Genomic DNA, 23,936 nt, shown 5'->3' with positions numbered 1-23,936 from the left:
CACAGCCTTGGGGGCATCGATGTTCAGAGTCATGGTGGAGGATGTACTTGTGCCTACTCTCACCACCTGTGGTCGGCCCGTCAGAAAGTCCAGGATCCAATTGCAGAGAGGGGAGCTTAGTCCTAGGTCCCGGAGCTTGGTGATAAGCCTTGACGGTTCAATTGGTGTTGAATGCTGAGCTGTAATCAATAAACAGCAACAAACATTCTCACATATGTTCCTTTCTTATCTAGGTGTGAAAGGATAGTGTGTAGAGCAGTGGTGATGGCATCCTCAGTTGATCTGTTCTGTCTATATGCAAATTGCAGTGGGTCCAAGGTGTCAGGCAGTAAAGAGGTGATATGTTCTTTGATCAGCTGCTCGAAGCATTTCATGATGATAGAGTGCAACAGGGCAATAATCATTCAGACAGCTAACTCTGGTTTTCTTGGGGATTGGAGCAATGGTGGTTTTCTTGAAGGAAGAGGGGACTGTGCATTGAGTGAGGGAGAGATTAAATATGTCCATGAAGATGTCTGCCAGTTTATCTGCGCAAGCCTTCAGGACATGACCAGGGATAGCGTTGAGGCCAGGAGCTTTGCATGGATTAGTCTTTTTAAAGACTTTGTACACATCATCTCTGGAGACAGACAGTGGCTGTTCCCTCTAGTTTACTGGGATTTCCTTAGCTGGTTCCATGTTATGGACTTTGAACCATGCGTAAAATGAATTTAGTTAAGCAGGGGGAAAGGCAGTGTGTGTAATGTTGCTGTGTTTTGCTTTGTAGTCTGTGATGGTCCAGATTCCATACCACATGGAATGTCCCGGTTGTCATGATATTGTGATTCCAGTTTCACTCGCGAACAGTAATCCTGGGGACAACATCTTCTGTGCTTTTGCTGATGTAGCCAGTTACATAGTTCACATATAGGTTAATGTCGTTCCCGGCAACTTCACAAAAAATCTGCCAGTCAGTGGTGGCAAAGCAGTGACTTAGAATAGAGTCCGATTCCTCCGACCAACGCTAAATGGTCCTTGTCGCAGTCTTCTCCTGCTTGAATTTCTGCCTATTGGCAGGGAGCAGCAGGATGGAGGTGTGATTGGATTTGACGAAAGGAGATCGGTGGAGGGCTTTGTAGCCATCCTGGAAGGATGTAAACATTGTCCAACGTGTTTGTTCTGCGTGTTGGGCAATTTATATGCTGAAGCAGGTTTAGCTTGATTTTCTTCAGGTTCTTCAGTCCCCCATTGTGATGAATGCGCCCTCGGGAGCTGTGTGAAGTTGGCCCCCCTACAGACAGCACAAACGATGAAAACCACCTCATTCATTAGTACTATGTTTGTGCCGTTAAAAGTAGTGTTTGTGCTTCTTTCATTTCCAAGATATTGCGCCTTGTTTTTTTGAGGTCATGACGTCACTCAGCCCACCTAGAACGTCATAGGGAAATCAAACCGATGGGTTTCATCGTTTGTGCTGTCTGTAGGGGGACCAACATCAAGAAGCTGCCCTTAGGGTATAAGTTCTCATGTCTGCTTAGGTGTTTGTGTAGTTCCTCCAGTAATTTTGTGGTGTTAGCCTGCGACAGAATAAACACTACCGTGAGCACTACCAGTGTACACTCCCTCAGTAGACAGAAGGGGCAATATTTAATTGTCAGATGTTCAAGATGTGGGGTGCATGACGATGAAATCATCTCCACGTCCGTGCACCAGGAGTTATTAACCATGAAACATACCCCTCCGCCCTTGATCTTCCAAGAGTCCATTGTCCTGTCCTGGCAGTGCACAGAAAAAACTCCCGATAGAATAGGAGTGGATGTGTTGAGTCAGATTTCAGTAAACGCTAGCACGTTGCAGTTCTTAATGTCCCGTTGGAAAACAAGCCTTGCTCTCATTTCGTCCAGCTTGTTGTCAAGTGATTGAACATTAGCAAAGAGTATGCTCGGAAGCGGAGGGCGATTCCAGCTTTGTCTTAGTCTAAGCAAGACACCTGCCTGCTTACCTCTCTTCCTGCACCGCCGCTTGCTTTCGGGAACAGGTACACCTGGAACTCTGTAATCCAGGTAATCATACAGTATTCGGTGCAGACCTCTTTGAAAAAATATTCTTAGATATTCTTTCTTTTCTGTATCCATAATCATTACTGCCACTTTGCTTTATTGTAACATTTCATGACATTGTAAAACTTCTTACAGTTTTAATTTATATATTATAGTGATAGGTTTGTGACTAAGCAAACCAAAATGGTTGTTTGTAGCAAGTATTTGTAAAGTTTCAATGATATGGGAATATCAACGGCACAGGGATTAAATTTAAAGTTATCCAATTTCAACAACACCCAATCTTTCAACATTTCAACTTCTTCGTTTTTATAGCTGAAAGATTTTTCTTTTAAATTTTTGGTTATTATTTTTGTGTTCAGCTGATCAAATATTTTGTTCAATTTTGACCCATAATACAAACTGTTCATGCTCAGAAACTCTTAGAGCAGTTAACTTCAAACTTAGTATAAATCCAGTGCCAACAAGATTAAATGTCATCAATAAATATGGGCTGTCCACCAGTAGTGTCATTTGCACTGTAGTGTTCTGAAATTTAAACGGCTTGTGTGTGAACAAAGCGTAAACAATTAGATTCCGAACTGGCAAGTTTCATCTCTGGCACTTACTAATTGACGTGTAACATGATAATTATTGCTTCCTTATCCTCCAAGATGATGGCCAGAGCCATATTTTAGAAATACCTTTCAAACTTGTAATTTCCACAGACATTAACTGATTTGAAACTTGACCTATATCATCAAGATCCACACCTGCTTCATGAGCATAAGCTGCTATGGTAAATTTTGATATCTGAACTGTGGCATTAAAATACTGTAACAAATTTTAAACCTCTTTGTTCAAACCTGGTTAAATGGTTAAAACCAGATGTGGTATTTATCATCCTAGTGTAAATATAATCAATATATTGTAAAAAGATATGTTTGCATAAACCAAGATAATCACTTTACTTCCCTATTTTTCAGACATTTCATATAGTCTTTTTTGCAAGTCCATATTTAACAAATAGATGCACTAAAATTGCTCAAATCATGGTGTAAATTTCACACTGCATCTACTAAAAACTATTCAGAGATATAGTGCTAGCATCTAGTAGATTTAATCATGGGGAAATACAATTTAAATATCTACAGTATACAGTACAGTAAATGGTGATCCTATATTTAACATTTTTCCTAGTTATAACACTTATCAAATTGACTGTGAAATAGATTACTAGAAGCACAATTATTTCCATGTGTTTGTGCTGCCATCTTATTGTCATTATTTCATTGCAAAAATGAACTTTGAGTTTAAAATACACTGTAAATTTACAACTCAAGACAGAATAATGTTTCTGTCTGTGTTCATGCAACCAGCCATTATCATGGATTCTGTTGTGGTACTGTGTTGTCATGGTTTGTTTTATTACAAGGGTTCAACTGATGAAATGGAGTGGACAGAAAGAGCAATTTTGTTCTGATCAGCAAATTTTTAATTAATATTTCTGAGCAAGTTAAAGAAACAAGCTCTGTCACTTCCATTAAAAGCAGGAAGGCAGCCTGGCAAACCATAACTGGTGCTTTCAACATGCAAGTACTGTATATCCTTTGTTTATATAGTGAGTAGATTTGACACAGATTTCTAAACTTATGCAAGCAAAAGATCCCTTTAATTTTATACTGAGTTTTCTGTTCCCAAAGGAATTCTGTCTCCCTTGCCCCACTGAACGCACAAAAGTTTCTACCCCTTGATTGTACGCATACATAAATACAAGCTCCATAGCTTTATCTTTTATGTACGCACAATTGTATTCAGGGGACCATTGAGATGATCTATTCATTTTAAACATAAAACTGTGATAATCAAGGTACTAAACCTAACTAACCTTACCAACTTTCCATAGCTGACCATCTCCAGGTCAGCCTCTGTTGCTCTTTTATTAAGTTCAGGTGACACACAGTCAACACTAGTGCTTTCGTATTTGCTTAGTAACAGCCAGTTTCTTATACATTAATTTGTCTTTCTTAATCAGCAGGCAAATCAATTAACTCTATGTTGTTCATTTGAATTATTCACAAAAATAATCACTCAATGAGACACTGAAGCATATAATCTCGGTTTAATCCTTAATGCTCAGTTTTCAATTTTCACTTCACTAATCGCTAGTCACTTTACAGAATGAGACTCTAGAACATGGAACTTGACTTAATCCTAACGTCTAGCTCTTTCTCTTCACATTGATAAATACTACTATACAACTCTTGTCTTACTCTACACCAGCCACTAATTTTTCAAATAACTAACTTTTATGACTTATCCTGTTTCTCCTGAGTCACCACTCTCATAAAAAACTTGCTTACCTGACACAGCAACAGCCGGTTTATTGTTTTCTCTCTCATCACACTCAACACAGTCTACTTATGTGAAGACACAGAAGATATGCAATCTGCCCCAGGAGGGAACAAATATGTTAGATATAGGATCCCAGATGGATCCGAAAGACAGGGACAGACCAGCCACTGGATGCTGTTGATGTCATCACAGTGCATCCTCCATGGAATGCACTTCCATCTTTCAATATAAATATATTATATTTAGATCCTTAATATAGTTATTAATTTCTTTAGTTATGCAATTCCATATCATATTCCCTATTAAGCAAATTCTAAAAAGTACACATTTTCTTACTGGAATAACAACAGCAAATCATCTGTGCGTATCATCTCCAGGTCATCCAAAGCTCTGCTTCTCACCCAGTATTTTATCTGCCCTTTATAAAATCGATGGTATTGAAATGAATTCAAAGTTCTATAAATTTCTAGCATTTAAACAACACTAAATTTTATCAACTCTAAACATTGCCTTTCCATTATGAATCATTTCTTCAGTTCAGCATCCCTCTTTGATTTCATATCTTACTCCGTTAAAGGTTTGTTGATAAGGATGTGAAAGTAGCAGAGCATTGCATTTTCATGGCAGATAAGATTTTTGAAAATGGTAATAAATTTCAATTAGCCCATTCTTTTTCTTACACCCCTCTTATATCTGAGGTCATGATTTTAATTGCTTTTCAACAATACACTGCAAAAAATGACCTATTGCAACTCTTAAAAAGAAGGAAAAAGTCCATGAGTTTAATATATTAAAATTTAAAGTATTTAAGTAATGAAATGTTTCTTTTATGGCCACCCACATTTCTACTATAATAACTTATGAAAGCACCGACAATCATTTCAGATTTTTTTTTATTTCTACTGTCTTATAATATTTTCTGGAAGAAGAGCAAGAAATTGAAAAAAAATATTGATATACAGAGCCATATTATTCAAGTTAGTCAGTAATTTGTGAGTAACTTCAGTATCTTATATTCATTACAGACAGCATACTCTAGTGGTCCAAGAATAACCAGGACTTCTCACCAGTCAAGACACAACAGTGGAGACTGGACAGACAGAAATACAGACTGGTGTGAAATTCCCGGTGCCACAGATTCAGAGATACTGCACCACAGGAGTCAGGAAGATGATAAATCAACTCAGCACACCCCAGGTACCAAAACCTATGTTTCACTTTGATAATGGGGATACAATTTAAGAAGAAAGAAGCTTCAATTATCTTGGATAACACCATAAAATACAGTACTAATGGACTTCTCATATAATTTCCCCATTGGCTTTGCATCACAAAATGGTATTTAGATTCTCAACAGATTGCAAGTAATTTAAAGATATACAATTTAAATATAATAATCTTATCTGACGTCTTAGGCTATTCAGGCTATATACTGTACATTGTTCACATGAATCCTGTCATAAAATGGAATAGGAGAGTAGAACATTCGAGAACCTGTCTAAGGTTTACAGAAACCAAAATTCTCTACTTTGGCTACTAAGATTTAAGGACCTACAAAGGGGGTAATATAATATTGGTTGGTTAAATCCTGGAGAAGATTTAAGAACCCTGGAAGGGACAAAGCAATGTGGGTTGGTTACAGGTTAAGAGGTTCCTCAGTAAGGTAATACTAATAACAAAGTCCACCAGTAGGGGAACAGAAACAACATAATACAGTAGGTTACAAGCCAAGGAGGGGATTTGAGTAAAGGAGTAAAGTATTGAGGGTATAGGTTTAAATAAAATGATGAAGGTGAGCAAGGTGTGGGTCTTAGTTATAGAGACAGACATCCTGAAGTAGGGAATATCCAGGAAAGTGGACTTTAGTGGCTGGGTGGCTCTGAAGGAAGATAGAACAGGTAGGTGGAGGAGCAAAAGTTAGCTCTCTCCAAGTGCTGGCTTTAAAGCTTAGGTGCTCCAGTCTAACCTAGGTTAAAGAAGCTGCATCTCTCTAATGGTAACCTTCCTTGGTGCTTAAAAAAAATTAAAAATTAGAGACACATTTCAAATGCAGTGTATAGGTGTACATTTAAACACATGTTGTTGAACTATTACTATTAGAATAAACATCAAAGCATTTCACTTGTAAAGACAAGAAAGAGAAAAAAACATTTGACACATTATTGATGCAAGAATATAGCTTGCACCAGACAACCACAACATTTTGTATGAATATAAACCTCTTGTTTTCAGTCCTAAATCCAAGCTATATTAATTTCCACTTGTGTCCTCGAGTCTGTATTTCACTGTTGGTGCTAAATTGTTTTTTTTTTCAATTTTTTATACAGTAATTTATACAGTATCTAATCTAAATACAATTAATTAAACCCGAGTGTTTCAGACATCACTTTAATTCCAGGAAGTAATCTTGTTGCCATGATAGTATTCAGATCTTACATTCATATTAGATTAAATGAGTCAATCCAAATACTGTGTCACTCTGCAGTTACAGCATGGGTCTATCTTGATAATTAAATAATGCCGGGGCACCATGCTGCTTGGAGTCAAATGACTGCAGTGGAAAAGAGCTAAATATTTTCACCTGGGGCTATGAGTTAACTGAAACTGGTCTTTTCCTTGGAGATCTCCACAGAGATTAGTATTGATTCTTTTTTTATTACTTTGCAGTGCTTCTCCATTTTAATCGCATATTGTAGTCACAGTATGGAGTGTCATTTTTCTCGCACTTTAAGTGTATAATTTACTTTTTCGTAATAATGTCCAGCTGCGATGGTAGATAACAGCGTATAAAATTTTCTATACAGTGATTTGTTTTTTTGTGGCATTGATATTTGGGATCTTACAATGCAGATGAGAGAAAGATTATTAACATACTGTATCATGCTTAGTTATGCATTGCTTGGAATTTATTCATTCATTTATTAATTTTGATAGATATTGAATTGCGCAGCTGGTAAAATGTCTTCATTTAAATTTAAAAAATGAAACGTATAGCTCATATGACTAACACTTATAGTAATACTTAGGGTCTCCACAAAGATAAGAAAACCTATATCAAGAGAAAGTTTTAAAGATACAAAATAAGAATGCATTTTTATTTTAAATTAATGTATTTAAACAGTGCCACATCATGTGATTCAACCACACCTCCCACAGGACCAGTCCAGGGAGAGGGCAAGCAGAGGGAGGCTGCAAGCACAGAGTGCTGGGAAAGAGCAGAGCAAATGGCCTAATGCTACAGGTATCATATGTACTGTACAGTATATATACAGATACAGATGTTTTGCATGACTATCAATTTATAGACTAGAATCTGTAACGTGGTGAAAGACATCTTCATCCAGTCATTTTCACATTCTTGTACTTCTGTCTCTGGAAAATCTGTCAATGCACAATGCATCAAAGAAATGTTTAGGGACTTTAGCTTTGCTCCTTAGTTGGCCTGATCTGAAACATTCTGGGAACACAGGAGCCTGACAATGATATTTCTTCTGTCTGAGGCTCAGAGTTGTAGTGAAGTTTTTGTACTTAATTATTTATTATACATTATACACTAGGTCTATGTGATGGGCTATAGTACATTACATAGACAAAACAAGCCTTGTCTAGAAGCAAAAAATACCAATATCAATGTAAAGATGAAGAATTATTATTAATGTTTTAGATCTAATTTATTGACTATTCATGTATTTTGTAAATATTTTATTTATGGTATGGCCTTCCATTGTTATAGAATTCTAAATCTAAATGCTTTTTTAGTGTTCTTTCTGAATCTTTAGGCATTGCACAGATTCAGCATTGAAAAAAAGGGCAGTTCCATAGAGAAATCAATCCTTACTCTGTGCAGGAGAGTAAATAGTAAAGGGGGTTTAACCCCTGGCAAGCTTTAGGAGGAAGCAGGATATCAAAAAGCACCTCTGCTTTTTTAATGACTCTGCTTTATGTTTTAAAATAGCAGTATACCTTCTGTTTCTTTTTATTATAGACTGGCATTAAAACTCTCATAACAAAACCTGTACATAAAGTATATGGGGTTATATTATCTAATACATGCTGTATAAAATAGCTATCTAATGATGGTTTCTTTGTTTACAATAGTAATTGCTAAGAAGCATAAAATGTTTTGTTGGGTTATTTTGGAATTTATGCTGTCAGCTTGCACCTCACCAGTTCTTTGACCATGTTTGTGAATATTTATAGTTTATTTTATACACAATCGTTAGATTTTGCCTCCTTCAATAGATTGATGTAAAACTGCATTAATAGCTTCATATTGGAGGAAAGTTTAAATAAGTTGTTTACATTATATGATTCTATATGTTTAAACATAATACAGTGTTAATGTTTTAAACAACTCTATATTTATGTTCTCTAATATACTTTAGAGATATTAATAAGCAACAGCTTTGAAATAATCTAAATGTGCAGTATCACTTTCACTTCCTTTTTGAAGTTAAATGATAATGAAGCTCATCATCATTGTTTTTTTATTTTCTGGTGATCTCATAAATTTGTTAATTTCAAAATACGAATTTCCAATTATCTATAATCATCTTTAAAATAGTAACAGTCGTCTGTGCTATTGAAAATAATTATTGAAATTCAAATTCAAAGCAATTCAAATTGCATAAAGTACAGAAGAAAAAACAGAAATATTTTTTTTCATCAGGTAAGTGCTGTTGATTGTTGTTTAGTTTGATCTTTCTGCTCTTACCATAAGTTAACCTGCCAAAGTTGTCTTAGAAGCCTTAATTTGTTATTGAATAAAGTACTATGTCACCAAGAGCATTTTGTTTTTTGATTTTTTAACACGAGAAAGTAAATTACACATGTGGTTGATTAACCTCTTGTTGAATTATTATTCTGAGTTAGACAAGTAATGTCACTTCTAATATTGTAGTTTACATGCCAGCAGGTGTATAGAGCTTATACAAGTACAAATTGTTTTCCAGTGACTACAGAAGGCAAATAAATGAATATTGTTTTCAGTTTGTCAGCTTAATTTATGCATTGTTGAAATACTCATTAAAATGTTAGGCTGCAATTAGGAAACCTAGCATAAATCTCTCTTTGAGGAGAAATTAATTAGGTGCTTTAGTGATCATTCTTGAATTTATCTTTTCCTGCAATATTGTGATTACGTTGTAATTTGCATATTTCCCTATGAAAACACTCATCGTATTTCATTGCTCACATAGAAGCTTGTTCAAGAAGTAAAGTGATAAGATGTTCTTTGCAATTAAAGATCTTTATTATTAATATGTGTCATAAGCCTCTCTTGGCAATGTATTTTTTTTTTCAAGAAAAACAAAAAGTAGAAAAGATTCTTTTCTACTTTACTTCAAGTATCATGGTAGCCTGTGGAAGGTTAGGTGCTCTCAGGTAAAATATTGATAACACGATTATACACAATGCCTTGAAAACGCAGTCTGACAGGTCTCCCATTTTGTGAAATTATAAAATGATACATACATTTTTTAAACTTTATATTTTATTCAAAAGCTGAATGTTCAATCTTAAAACTTTTCTATAGGAAATGTAAGTCACAGTAAATGTCAGCATAAACCATACAAAATCTGAATATGTTGATTGTTTATGCAGACTTTTAAACTCAATATTTGGTTAAAGCACCTTTGGCAGCAATTACAGCCACAAGTATTTTTGAGTAAGTGTCTACCATCTTTCACACATTCTTCTTGGCAGATTTGCTCAAGCCCTCTCAAGTTGGTTGGGAAGTCTTTACACAGATTATCAATAAAAATCAAGTCAGGTCTTTGACTGGGACACTCAAGGACATTCATTTTCATTTTCAATTTATATTACTTCTATATTATTATACTCTATGAAACTATAATATTCCATGCTGTACTTCCACAACCCTTCACGTAAAGCAAAATAGGAATAGAGAATAGGAAACACGTCTTTGTTCAGAGAGAATTATGTATCTGGAACAAACGTCCCAGCTAGGTGCTTGAGGCCCAAACTCTTGGGGGCTTTAAGAAATGGCTGGCCAAAATCTTATTATTAAACTACCAAATGAGCAAAATGGGCAGATCTTTCTTATGTGCTTAAAAATATAACAATCAGTCATCATTCAACAGTAAACCCAGTGAAGAACTGGTGATATTTTTCTCCAAGATAGTAGATAGTCAAAAAAGTTTAGGCGACACAATCCTAAAACAGATCCAGATATGAGTATTCTCATATCATATGATTCTGTTACTGCCTATGAGCACAGAGTACACCTTGAGGTGTCAGTGAGACCTGTTTAAAAAACATCTCTGAGTAGTAATATACTGTAAGTTCTGTGACCAAAATTAAAATGCATTAGCAGATGATCAGGGTATTTAGAGGCCACATTCACATAGTCCAAACTTCATCCCAAGAATTGCCTTTATTTACCAAGGTAAGTCCTTACCCAAAATGGAATGATTGCAAATTGTTTTGATAAGACCCCTCCTGTTTTTCTGCTCTTCCTATATTTATTACTCTATGTAGATGAAGTGGAAGTTCTGTGCCCCAGTCAAATCTATAGGTACGGTAAATACTGCTGAACAAGATAGACAAAGAATGATGTACTGTACTTATTATGTTGGACTATGATTGCAGATTCTGCAATGTACAGTATACAGGTAATTGTATTTCGTGACATCTGATGATGTGTGAATTCACCTACAGTATATGAGCACTGGGGAAAAGCAAAGAGGTGTCAACCGGATAAAGGGCAATATTGGTAAATACAAAAACCACTTTGTTATGATTTTAGTGTTTTTCTTCCAAACGCCATACTGTGATCAAATGTATTTTGAATGTAATGTATCTTCTATTGTAGAAACTATTTGCATATCTACTATATCCAAATGGCAACTGTCTTTAATGGTGTGTTATTGCTCTGCCAATGCACAAAGGTGGTACAAAAAGTATATATAAACTATTTAGCTTTCACATTTGATTTCTTTTTCCCAGATAAATGTCTGTTCTCCATCCACTTAGAGAGCAGCTTTGTGTCTACAAAGTCTACAAGTCAAGTTCCAGTGCATTCCCAGCCTCACAGGTCTAGGGTACAGCATCAGCTGGATTGTGGTGACACCGAGGGCAGCAATGAGGATGAAGAAACAGAACCCCAGCTATGTCAAGTGGGCATTTTCACTTATTCTTCAAGGCCACACTCTGCACAAAAGCACAGAAGATCCCAAAGCACACCTGTGAAGAACTTCCCCTTCATATTGGATGAGAAAGGGGACAACAACTTGGGTCACAGGGGGGCTCGGTTGGAGGATGACTTCCTTGGCAGCAGTAGTGAGGAGGTATGTACTGTGGCTGCTCTTCCTCACTGGATTATATACTCCTTACCTTGTACAGTCCTAATGGGCTATGCCAGAAGAAAAGCAATATAAATCTAAGGTCCTCACTAGCTAAATTCTACACATCAAAATATTTTTATTTACTAAGCTGATTGTTCTACTAGATGTGGGAACATTTTTAATTAAATTTTTACTCTTTTTCTCCCTGAAAGAGTAATATAGGGCATTTCTTATCTCTGTTCAAGTGTTTTGGAAATTCCAAAGTTTATTTCAATTAATTAGCACAAATATTTTAAATAAGGCCATAGATACATATACTGTACATACAGTACCTTAAAAACATATTCACCCAAAGCTAATAACATCACATTTTCATAACTTTAAGTATAATGGTAGGTATTTAAATATAATGGTAATTATTATTTATATTTTTTTTTCCAATAAACGTGTTTATGTAAAGATCTAAACTTATCTAAACATAAATACTTGTCAACAATTTCTGTTGCATTTATATCAGGACTTTGACTGGACCATGATTGTTTCAGGTAATTTTAGTCCTACTGAGATCTGAACTTTAGACACAGTTTTAAAATCTTGGGTGACTCAAGCATATTGTCCACTAGGATTCAACTGTACTTTGTAGTATCTATTTTTCCACAGTCCTGCCAACATCCTAATCCCTGCTGAGGAAAGCACCCCATGATGCTACTACGACAATATTTGACTGCTGTGATAGTGTTGACTGGTTAAAGTGTCTGGCTTTTGTTCAGATTTTGAATTTACAAAAGTTCCGTTTTTATCACTTCTAATCATAGAACCATTTTCCATACGTGTGCAGTATACAGTTTCTCATATCAGATTCACCATAGAGGCCAGGTCTCCCCTCAGACATGGAACTTTCTAGATATAAGTTCACTGTTACCAGTTTCCTGCTTTGTTAGCTGCTCATTTGAAATACAGACTGATCTAAGTAGTATGTAATGCAGATTTCACTTCTTAATGATGAGCTTCACAATTCTTAATTCATTTCTTACTGCATTACAACTGTCAGTGAGATAATGCCATCCCTTTATATGCATACATTTTTAAATTAATAAGTTACTTTAATTACATATTTTGATGTATTTATATTTGTAAAGGTGTGTGTATATGTGTATATATTTATGTAAAATAAAGAGAGAAAAAATATAGACTTCACTGTACTCAAAAAGTACAGTAAGTTATTTTCTGATCTATGCCTTTCATAAGCTCTTTGGTCTTTACGGTCAATTTGTCTTATCAATATTTGAGTTATGGCTTGAATTTCAGTATCCATCTGAGGGAAATGAAAGAGAAAGATGTATTTACTCTGAAGTAAAGGTAAACCACTACTTTTAAATAATTTGAAATAATTTTGTGATAATACTGTCTTTAGCATTGGAACTAATTCACTGGGGTCACTGTAACAAAGGGGCTTAATACTTATGCAGGAAAAATGTTTTATAGTTTTCTTCAAATATCTAATTCATTTACATCCTACCAGAATTTTTAGCTTGGAGTGATTGTATAGATTCCCAATTTAAAGTCCTGTTTGTATATGCCAAGTGTTTTTGCAGGCTCAGACAACAACAAAATGTGTTAATAAAGTGTACTGCACCTCTTTAGGTGCATTTTACTCCAGAGATTTCATTGATGTTACTGTACTTCCAGTCCACTGTAGTATTATTTTACATAATATAACAATAAATTAAACTTCATTATTCAAAATTTACACTAAACAAGCCAGGACCTGGTGATCTGAGCTATAATTGTTTCTGTCTAAAGATGTCAGGAGAATTTACATACTGTAAATGTGAAATTAAAAAATGACAGTAATAAAATGAATAAATTAGTGAGCACCATGTTTGATCGTGAGAGTAGTTGGTAAAACTAATATGTTAGCAAATTTTTGAGTATTTTGACAGCTGCTGTTTTTTACATGGGGATTCTACAGGTAATAGAATTGAATTTGGAAATATGTTTGGGTTTTCTTGCAGCCTCAGTTCCAATAATTTGAATGTCTTCCTTCATGGTGCTTGTGTATTTTGGGTTCAGTAGGCCATGGCGATGCAAGAGTATTTGAAATCAAATTGAAAGGCATTCAGGCATACACATTAAACTTTCTAGCAGATGAGTTAAAGGGATTTGAGATTTAAAATATGCCACTAGAACACAGGTTTGTAGAGCAGACAGTCTACATTTTGAATTGTCTCAAAACAAGCGTTTGTCAAAAACTATTAGTAAATATGGAGCTGACAGATGCGTCAGCTCTGAATTGGGAAATTGGGGGAATCAAAATGATTAATGTTTGGTTGCTTGTATTCTAGTAATCTTTCTATTCACTTTTTACATACTGGCTGCCTTCAGGTAGGTAGCCTGGCCTGATACAATACAGCAGGTGAATCGGGAATAAACCTCTTAACTATAATGTGCTCAGTTTAAAAAAAATAAAAAGCCATGCAGACATCAACATAATGTGTAATATCTTCACAGTAGTCCCAAGCTAAAGTATTTTATTTTATTATACTTCAATGGTCTCTCATGATATTATACTGTAGGTTTTACTGGCATGTGCAGAACACGCCTGCTTAGTATCAACTTGCCCGTTTCTAACTGAGAAAAAAAGATATTATTTAAGGCTCATTTAATATTTATTAACAGCTGCTAAATAAAATCATATCAAAATTATGATCAGAAAGACTTTCAAGACCTGTAGATTAATTAAAATAAATGAACTTACAGCAACAAATTGTCTTGACTGGTCCTAATTTTAACTACTGAATAAATTATTCAGATTTAAGACTTTCATTAGTCTGACAGAAAAAATCAATGAACCTTAAAATCATTTAGCTCTTACACTTGCTTGGTAATGTTTAATGCATTCTGCATAATACTTTACATTGTATCTCACTTCAGGTCAAGGTTTGATTCAACTTGAAATACTGCATTTTTGTGTGACACCCGAAGAAGGCTCCCCAGCAAAAATGTTGTGTTTTCTTTCTTCTCTTTTCAGCATGGAATAAACCTATTACTTTTGCCTTTGCAGCCTACGCATGTTGACGCTGCTACCCACCTGAACTACTTCAGTTTTTTTATGTACTGTATTTAGAAATAGCAAAAAGTAGTGCCTTGTATGTGAGAAGGCAGCAGTAAAAATTGTAAGATTAAAATTGTTAAATTATGGCTTTGTTAGAAGATTGTCAGGTTCACGTTTCTACTGCCTTTCAGTTTCAGGTCATATTCCTGTTGATAACTGACTTCCAGTGTTCAGAACACAGCCTTACATACAGTATGGCACTGCAGGACTGCACATCAATCAGCCAGATTCATAGCTTCAGTGACAGCTTTTCTCTGCACTTTTACTTCTTCTGTGTTCAGCTATGTATATCAATTTTAATAGTGCTGAAGATGAAGAATAAAATATTCATGCATATAATAAAATATTTCTATCAAAATACTCTTTGGAATCAGTTGGCATTGCATGTTTCTCTATTGAATTTTGCATTGCAGCAACAGATGGTTTTTCTTTTTTGGCACACTGTTATGGCAGAAGCTTTACCAGCTTGTAGCCTGATCTTGTCAGATCTCATAAGCTTAGCAAGCCTAGACCTAATCAGAAGTGAGATGGAAGACATAAACAAATAGGTTGCTTCTGCACGTGGTGCTGGTGAACCAATATGTATTTTTTCCTTTGGAAAAAACTTCTTCAGTATAGGTTGAAGAAGTTCAAGTAGGTAGTTGTATCAGCATAGACTGCAAAGGAACAGGTAAAGGTAATAATGTTGAAAAGAGAGACAATGTTTCAGCTATGGAGCCTTCTTCAGGGATTATGGATTGGGGAAAATGATTACTTCATTTTCTGCTTATTGGTTCTGCATATAATAGAATCAAGATGATATTCACAAAGCACCAAAATGGAAATTGGAATGGAATCAGACAACAACAGCACTTTTTTTTGTTCAACCCCCCATATTTTAGATGAGCAAAAGTATTGGGACAAACTGACTTTTTCAATTCTTTAATTTGCTTTAAGTGTTCCAATACGTATGGTCACCTAAATTTGGGGGGGAACAAAATTTGCTTTGGCTGAAAAAATATTAATTGTGTTTGCAAAATATATCCTCAAAATTAAAGGTGGCCTCCTGAACTCTGACTCGGAGTAATTTGTTTTATGTGAATTTCAATTTCTTGTGTATACAACAGGAAAATGCCAATTTTAGTTTTTTGTCCCAATTCATTTGGAGGGCACTGTATATAAATTCGTTACAAATTTATATAAATTAGTTACAAATTTATATTATTTTAAAGTGATCTTAAATATTGATTATCCCTTTAAATATAATCGTGGAACTGTACTAGAATTGTCTATAAACCTAGATACTGTATCTAACATGCTAATGAAATGAATTTCCTTTGCACATTTTTTATATTCACATGATGAGGATCTCAGAAGATGGTAATTATGGAAGCCTGAAGTACATCTTAAAACCATACAGGTGTAAACTACAGTGCCCTCTCGAAATGCTAGTCTGGGTTCATATAACCTGGACTCCCAAAGGTTCCCCCTTGATTCAAGTAGTATAGGAATGTCTCACGTCTAACCCTGATCAGCTGCGTAGTGGGACTGGTCGTTTAGAATGGTTGACATAATGTTTCACACAGATAGGTCTGCAGTGGTTAATAAAGTTTGATGGGTCTCCTCCTATAAACAAACTGCTTTAATATCCTATTGAATGAAAAACATGGTATAAATACCAGGAGATATTTTGAATAACGGATGAAAATAGCTTCATGATGCATAGTCTTCTGTTCCCTCCTTGCATCAACCTTTTTGCTTTACCCTCGTAGAATGCATGTACATAGCCCTTCAAATGTATTCATACAGTAGGTCAGATAAATCTAATCACCGAAAGATTTCCACATTGGATGCTTTTTTCTATATATTATACAGTAATATTAATAGCATTACATGGATCTACTGTAAGTCATAATTGTGATAAATAATTTAATTCCAGAAAATATGCAGATTACATTTACAGGACATCACCACTGTAGTTAGTATTTTTTAAATTCTCTTCTGGCAGACTTAACACTGACTAAACCACTTTTGTAGTGTGCTATGAGGTTCTGGCACTTCAAAGGGGAAACTATTAATTTTCCTCAATAAACAATTGCTCTCATCCTTTGGTTTCCATTAGTGAACTGCCATCTTAAATTATAATCAGAAAAGCTCAAATGATTGAGGTCTAGAAATTGAGACGTACAGTCAAGAATTTTTATTCTGTTTGCAGTTAACCATTCCTTTGTCAATTTGGATATTCTGTATGCTTTGGATCACTGTCATGCTGGAATGTCCATTTTCAGCCAAGCTTGAGCTTCATGGAGAAAGAACCAGGTGTCTAGTGACAATGCTCTGGTATATGTTGACAAGGGGTTCAACCCGTTGCAAAACAATCCCAGAGCAGAATATTACCACAGGTTTGCTTTTGATGATTTTTTAAAGGATTACTTACAGTTGTGAATACATTTGACCCTGCTGTTTTCGGAATTTCAGTTATATACAGTATGATAAATCTTTTCTCTTTGAAATGCTATTATGTTTACCATATAACATTATTAGATTTTTTAAGTAATTCATTATCCAATCCATAACTCATTTTGCTATGATTTTATTTGTTCGTCTTTCGTTGGGGAATAAATCTATATATGAATAAATCCGAAGGGCTCTGAAAGTTAGGATTGAAAATCACTTGGTGTCTTCTCATCCCATGGTCATGCCTACAGTCTCAATCAAGGCAATGAATTGAACCTCATAAGAATCAAAGAGGACAAAGGATTCACCTCAAGTTAGTCTCCCAAAGGCATTACCAGAAGGCTGCACCTTTGGAACCCTATGTAGCATGGTGTGCACAATCATTCCCTACTAGTTTCCTATCAACTGAAAAACAAAACAGGAAAATTTATTCTGGATCTCAATTTAATGATCGCAAAGTTCACATTGTGGTGATTTTGCATAGACTAATTTGCATTGATTTCATTCAGAGTATTATTGATTGGGGGGAATGATTAGTTCATTTTCTGCTTATTGTTTCCACATATAATAAACAGAATCAAGATGATAATCACTAGGCGGTGAAATGGAAATACCTAATGCTGTTTACAAAATCTGAGTAGATTGTATCATGTTTTTTTCATTGTCACAGCTTAGAAGAGATCAGAACATTTTACATTTTGTTAAATGTATTTAAGGCAAAACCAGAAACAATTTAAAATACATTTAACAAATATAAATTAGTAACTAATTTTTATTATTTTCAAATAATCTTAATCTTAATATTGATTATTGTCTATAAAAATAGATATCTAACATACTAATAAAAATTAATTAACTTTGTACATTCTCATAATCACATGCTGAGGATCTCAGAACAACAAAGCTCTAGCTAAGCTAACAATATTTTCCTGATGTGTCACAAAGTTGGAAAATAATTTGCCTCCACTCAGTTCTACAAGTAGGACTATCAGACCTCTAGTCTTCCCAGTGTGTGTTATTCAGCTAAACAGTCTGTTGTACTGTTATAAAATTATTGTTCATATATTCATTTGCATCTTCTGTGAAGAAACATTATTCAGCTGTTGCAATGCTCACTCCTGAGGGAAATCAATTTCATCTTCAGGATACATATGTTCTGCTACAATTAATTAGGCCAATCTGATTGATGTTCCTGGCAGTTTTGCAGCATTTCATTTCTTTAAAGAACATAGTTGACTCCCATCTGAGTTCTTTATGCGTTGTTTTGCAAATTGGATTTTAAGTTTTTTTTTCAATTTAGAATCTATATTTAATTTTAATGAATAATGCAGCGTATTTTTAACCATGTCTTTTAATTTAATTTATAGGCTGAAATACATTTCATGGTAGGAAAAGTAACTAGTCTTGCGTTTAGTGCCCTTTTATATATCTTTATTAAATTACCTATACAAAAAATGAAAGTTAAATAATTTTGAGAATTCCAGCCATACACGCATTAGCTAAAATATTATTTTTATCTTGTGAAGTATTATAGAATATATCTTGTATTATGGGCTTATCTATCATTGTTTAAGAATTACAATTTATAGTTTTAGCAACATCAAATGGGTTATAATTTTAACAAGCACAAATATTAAATTTAGATTTTCTCCATTAAATATCCAGCTTGCCCTCAGGTTTGTTAAATTAATGTAATATTTTCTGTTTCTGTATACTATGTATTTATTATGTATTCCTGAGGAATGCTCTCATTTACAGCCTGTGGAATTTTTGCACTTAGTATTTGAATGTATATAAAATTTTCATAGATCTGGCAACTTGTGATTATTTATCATGAGGACAGTGTAAGAAGTTGACTGGAAAAATATTTGTCAAATATGCTAGATTTTACATTATTGTGGAACCAAAGGGAAGCCTGCTGAGAAATGCATTTTATTTTCAATTGTTGTGTTCCCTATAGCAAGATATGAATTAGTTTGTAATCAGTAACAAATTTACATTAGATTGTTAATGGAAAAATGTAATTGTTCAGGACTGTAGCTGCTGACTTTAAAAGACAAACTTATTTCTGACAGGCAATTAATTAATAACAGACAGTTACTGTAAATCTTAAATAGAGTTTTTTTCTTGTTTCTTGCTAAATGATGATGGATAAATGAAGGGAAGATTGTTAAACCCTATGGGAGCATTATGAACTTTTACGAATCCTTATGTAAAATGAATAGCCACTGGATGTAGAATATTGTACAAAAAGTACGAAACATTTATTTTTATCATTAATTATTATTTAAAGGCAATAAATTAGTACAATTAAAATTGAGAACAGCAGTTCTTTATTTACATCCTGAATATAACTCAGTTTTTATTTCCATATTGACCCCTGTTTTTCCTGAAACACTAAGGAACTCACATACACACGAGGTTTGGAATCTGATTGACATAAAATTCCACATCCTAGTTATGAGAGCAGTAAGGGGCGAGCTCCATATTTAACCACAATTCAATTCCATATCCTTTTTTTCCAAGAGTTACAGATTGGATCTATATTGAAAGAGATTGCTTTCTGCACAGAAATGTTCCAGTATCAATGGCAGTACTCTTTAACACTGCCATCTCACCCTCTAACTGAGGCCATGCTAATTGGTACGTAATGATAAATACAGTATGCATACAACAAAGAGTAGGAATATGTAAGGTGTAGCTGGAAGGGTCGATGAGTCTTGTCAAATGTGCTGTGTCAACAATTCAACTCCTCAGGTGTCTCATCAGCGCGGTTATCTTTACCAAAGTGGCATTCTTCAAACCAGAAGTGACAAGCTAAAGATGAACTTACTAGAACATAATTGTCAGTAAAATTATTGACTAAAATAGATACACCTCACCATAAGTGATGCTCTAATTCTTTCAGAGATAACCCAAAAGAGCCTATTGTTTTTCCGAGTATTATGTCTCCCATAGGACACATATTTCCCTCTCAATTTTTAAAACCGAATTAATTTAAGAACCTAACTTGGTTAACCAGATGTTTTTAGTGGAAGTAGTGGGTTATAGATTATCCATTTAAAAATTCTTTCTTGTGACTTGTTTCCTGGCATTTAACCTAATTAAAGTATTCATTTAAAAGTGTGTGGATTGTTCTAAATAGAATATAGGTTTTAATTTCTTAAACCTAGTACTTATTTACCAAAGTAAGTTTCAAATTCCTGTTATTTTCTAAAATTGCAAACATCACATATGTTACTCTAAATAATGTTTTTACGTTGCTAGTCAAAAAGTAATCCAGGGTAAGCAAGCTATAGTGTAATATACTGTACATGTACAGTATATACTGTATAGTATATATATAGTACATATATAGTATACATACTATACAAGGATGGTATAATAAATTCCAGCACTTGGACATAAGTGCAAACACCACAGTTTGGCCTACATAAACTATTTGGGTGAATACAATTATTTAAATGCAATTCATATAGTGTATGTGATGTGGATGAAATGGATTTAATATATATGTTTATTTTAATTTCCATTCCTGTGAAAGATCCTGGATGGATAGTACTGGACTCTAAAATGATGTAGCTATTCACTTTGATGACACGATAAAAGACAAGCCAGTTTTATCCTCAACGCTCTGTCTTTTAATCTCAGGGACATCGTATATACTCTAAAGAGTATCAAGTTGGCCTGAGTTTCCTAGTTCATCAATATTTTGACTTTTATCTTGAGGAGGCATTCAGACATGTCTAATTGAATGTTTGAGTCATATTTCCAGCAGTCAAAGCTGATTCAGACAGACAGATTTCACTTGTGACCTAAGTCAGGTTTCAGTTCACTTCTCCAGAGATCAAAGAGGAAGAATTTAAAAAAGCTCTTAAAAACCTCTAAAACATTTTTCAATTTAGTATTAGGTATTCCTCCCAAAATTTTTCAGAGAAATTTCATGAAATTTAAATCGATTTTTATGACTCTATATTATGTATATGCTGGTCTTTGCTTTTTAAAATGTTAGTAAAAATTACTTGCTTTTAATTTCTTATTTTTCTTAAGATAAAAAGATACATGCATGCTTTAAATATACTGTACATTAATTGGAGGAACAAAATCCTCATTTTCTCAACTGTGATTAATGAGCTTTATAACCCCTTTTCCTAACATTTTCCCTTGTTTTCAGGATGAGGTCCATTCAAGATTTATTGTCCAAGATCCCCACCTCAGATCAAAATCCAGCACATTGCTATCACTAATCTCAAATGAAAATTGTGAGCCCTGTGCACAAAGGATATCCTACAGTCCTCATTCAACAGAAGGAGAATCATTAAAAACTAGACCAGCAAAGAAAAGTATGACTCTGGAAGATCGTTCTCATTTGCCAAAGTCAAGTAGAGGAAATATGCATACTAATACAATTCCAGCCCAAAGCCTTTCTCCAACTGGAAGCAGGAATGGACACATACTGGCTGCTAACACAATTATTAGAGGCATCTCAGAGGATCAACTAAGGACCTCTCTGAGCAGAAAATCACTTAAAGAAATCTCACAGGATGACTCGAGATTGAATGCAGAAAAAGTAGTAAGTTATTTTTTTCTTAATGAAATAGCAGTTGCAATTGTTAAAAGTAATGGCTGAGGTTGTTAGCCAGGATTAGGATTGTTAAGGTACTCATGGATTGGTACACAGTACAGAAGATGATGATTCATTTTCACTGAATTTGTACTGCATTTTTTCAAAATGATTACACTGGGTTTTGCAATTTTGCTTGAAAACTTAGTAATGTGTCATAACAGATCTAGTATTGCACTACTGATTATTCCATTACATTACTTGAAATCCCTGAGAAATACACATTAGAGATGTAAACAATGTATAAATAATGTATTATTAAGAAATTATGTAATTTATGAATTAAAAAAAGATTTTCCATCAATCATTGATCAAAAATATTTAACTTTTTTCAGAGATTTTCAGATTAATACCAGCCTTATATATTAGAATTAACATTATTTTGTATTTAAGATACTTTAGGTTCCAAAAAAAAAAACATTTAAAAAATCAAGCAAAGTCTTTCAATGGAAATTGGGAACTGAAGGACTACAATATTGCTTTGTTGTGAAATGTGGTGGTATTTTTGTTTTTGAGCCAGATTCACTTTTGTTGTCAATCCAAGTACCATTACCTTTGAATACTAGAATAGCAGTAGCCTCAAAGGAGTTTTGTATGTGTCTGAAATAGAACTTCTTCTACCATGCCTCAGGCACTTACTAGAATTATTTACAACTTATACAAAAGTATATGAAACTGGCACAAATTTACTCTAGCACATTTTAATAATGCTTTGCATTTGTATAACACGTTCAAGTCCTAAACACTTCACACATACAATGCCTTACATAAGTATTCATTCCCTTTCATTGATGTATAATTCAACTAAAATGAATTATATCATTTATAATTCAGCAGAATGAGACATAATTGGAAGGAGATGAATACTATTTCAAGGAGCTGTATGGGAGGACCCACTTCATCCATCCCTGAAATGCAGCCCATCTGGGTATTTATTTCTGTTCTAGTTGCCCCACAACAGATTAGGTGAAAAAGTGTAGCTTCACCAGTTGAAATAAGTTAAAGTTTGGGAAATTCACTGGTAGTTCAGACTCTTGGACACGCTCGAATTATTATAAAACATTGCACCTGTGGACACAAATTGAATGAAATGTTGGAATACATATATGGGTTTAATTATTGGACTGAGCCTATACGTAATGGGCTGTCTGTAATATAAAGATGTTGGTTTATTAATTGGAGATTGGTGGATCAAAAAGGATTTGTCTGTAAACCATCTTAAATTAGAAAAGGTGCGATATTGAGTAAGCATTGTTAGCTGTCCTGGAGAGTTCAATAAGTCTTCTAATATTGACGTATAAAAGGCTTGAGTGTAACAAAGGTTTGATTTGTATGTTAAAAAAGTCATAATGGGGTGGACTTGTGTATGTGCAGAGATTGCCTGAGCCATGCATAAATAAAAGGATCTTCCACAGTGGTGGAAATTAACACAGAAGAGTTATAAAGGCCTTGTAACGTCCTGTGAATCTGAATGACCGGCTACACTGAATTGGTCTAGATGATGATGATGATGATGATGATGATGATGATGATGATAATAATAATAATAATAATAATAATAATAATAATAATAATAATAATAATAATAATAGACTCTTAAAACCTAGAGACATTGTAGTCAATCTTGAAATTGAAAACCTACAGTGTTGTGAAATACTAAGTACACCCCCTTAAGGGTTTATGATCTCAGTTAAGAGGGTACTGTATGTACAATCAGGTGAAACAAAACATGTGCAAATTATTAGTTTATCATTAGGAAGTGATTCCACAACACGTGAATGAAAAACAAAACTTCTGAAACAATGATAGATGAGTCAAAAGTGGGGCTGTTTTGGCATAGTGCGAAATGTCATGTTTGGTGAAAACCAAATACTGCCTTGAACCAAAAGAATCTCATGCCATCAGACATGGTGGTGGGGTGATATTTTTGGCCTGCTTTGCCATATCAGGACCTGGACACTTTGCTATCATTGTGTCTACCTTGAATTTAACTCTATACCAGAGTATTCTAGATGAAAATGTGAGACCATTTGTCTGAGCTAAAACAGAACCAAAAGTGAATTGTGCAACAGGACAAAATACAA

The 23,936-nt window shown here is 34.3% G+C and overlaps 1 protein-coding gene across 3 annotated transcripts in view; it reads left to right on the top strand.

Moving 5' to 3' along the window:
• cfap20dc (CFAP20 domain containing) overlaps positions 1–23,936 on the top strand; it is a 168,089-nt gene that overhangs the window by 81,493 nt on the left and 62,660 nt on the right. For 2 of the 3 annotated variants that reach the window (XM_069189315.1, XM_015347091.2), the window contains exons 10-13: positions 5,399–5,570; positions 7,495–7,614; positions 11,340–11,680; positions 21,403–21,801. In XM_069189315.1, coding sequence (XP_069045416.1) covers positions 5,399–5,570; positions 7,495–7,614; positions 11,340–11,680; positions 21,403–21,801 — 1,032 coding nt within the window. The remainder of the gene's footprint in view (positions 1–5,398; positions 5,571–7,494; positions 7,615–11,339; positions 11,681–21,402; positions 21,802–23,936) is intronic. The other variant, XM_069189314.1, reaches the window with a different exon arrangement.

The sequence above is a fragment of the Lepisosteus oculatus genome, chromosome 4 (genome assembly GCF_040954835.1).
Source record: "Lepisosteus oculatus isolate fLepOcu1 chromosome 4, fLepOcu1.hap2, whole genome shotgun sequence".
In the NCBI taxonomy this organism is placed as follows: domain Eukaryota; kingdom Metazoa; phylum Chordata; class Actinopteri; order Semionotiformes; family Lepisosteidae; genus Lepisosteus; species Lepisosteus oculatus.
The sequence above is the reverse complement of the archived record's forward strand: the minus strand, read 5'-3'. Positions and strand labels throughout refer to the sequence as shown.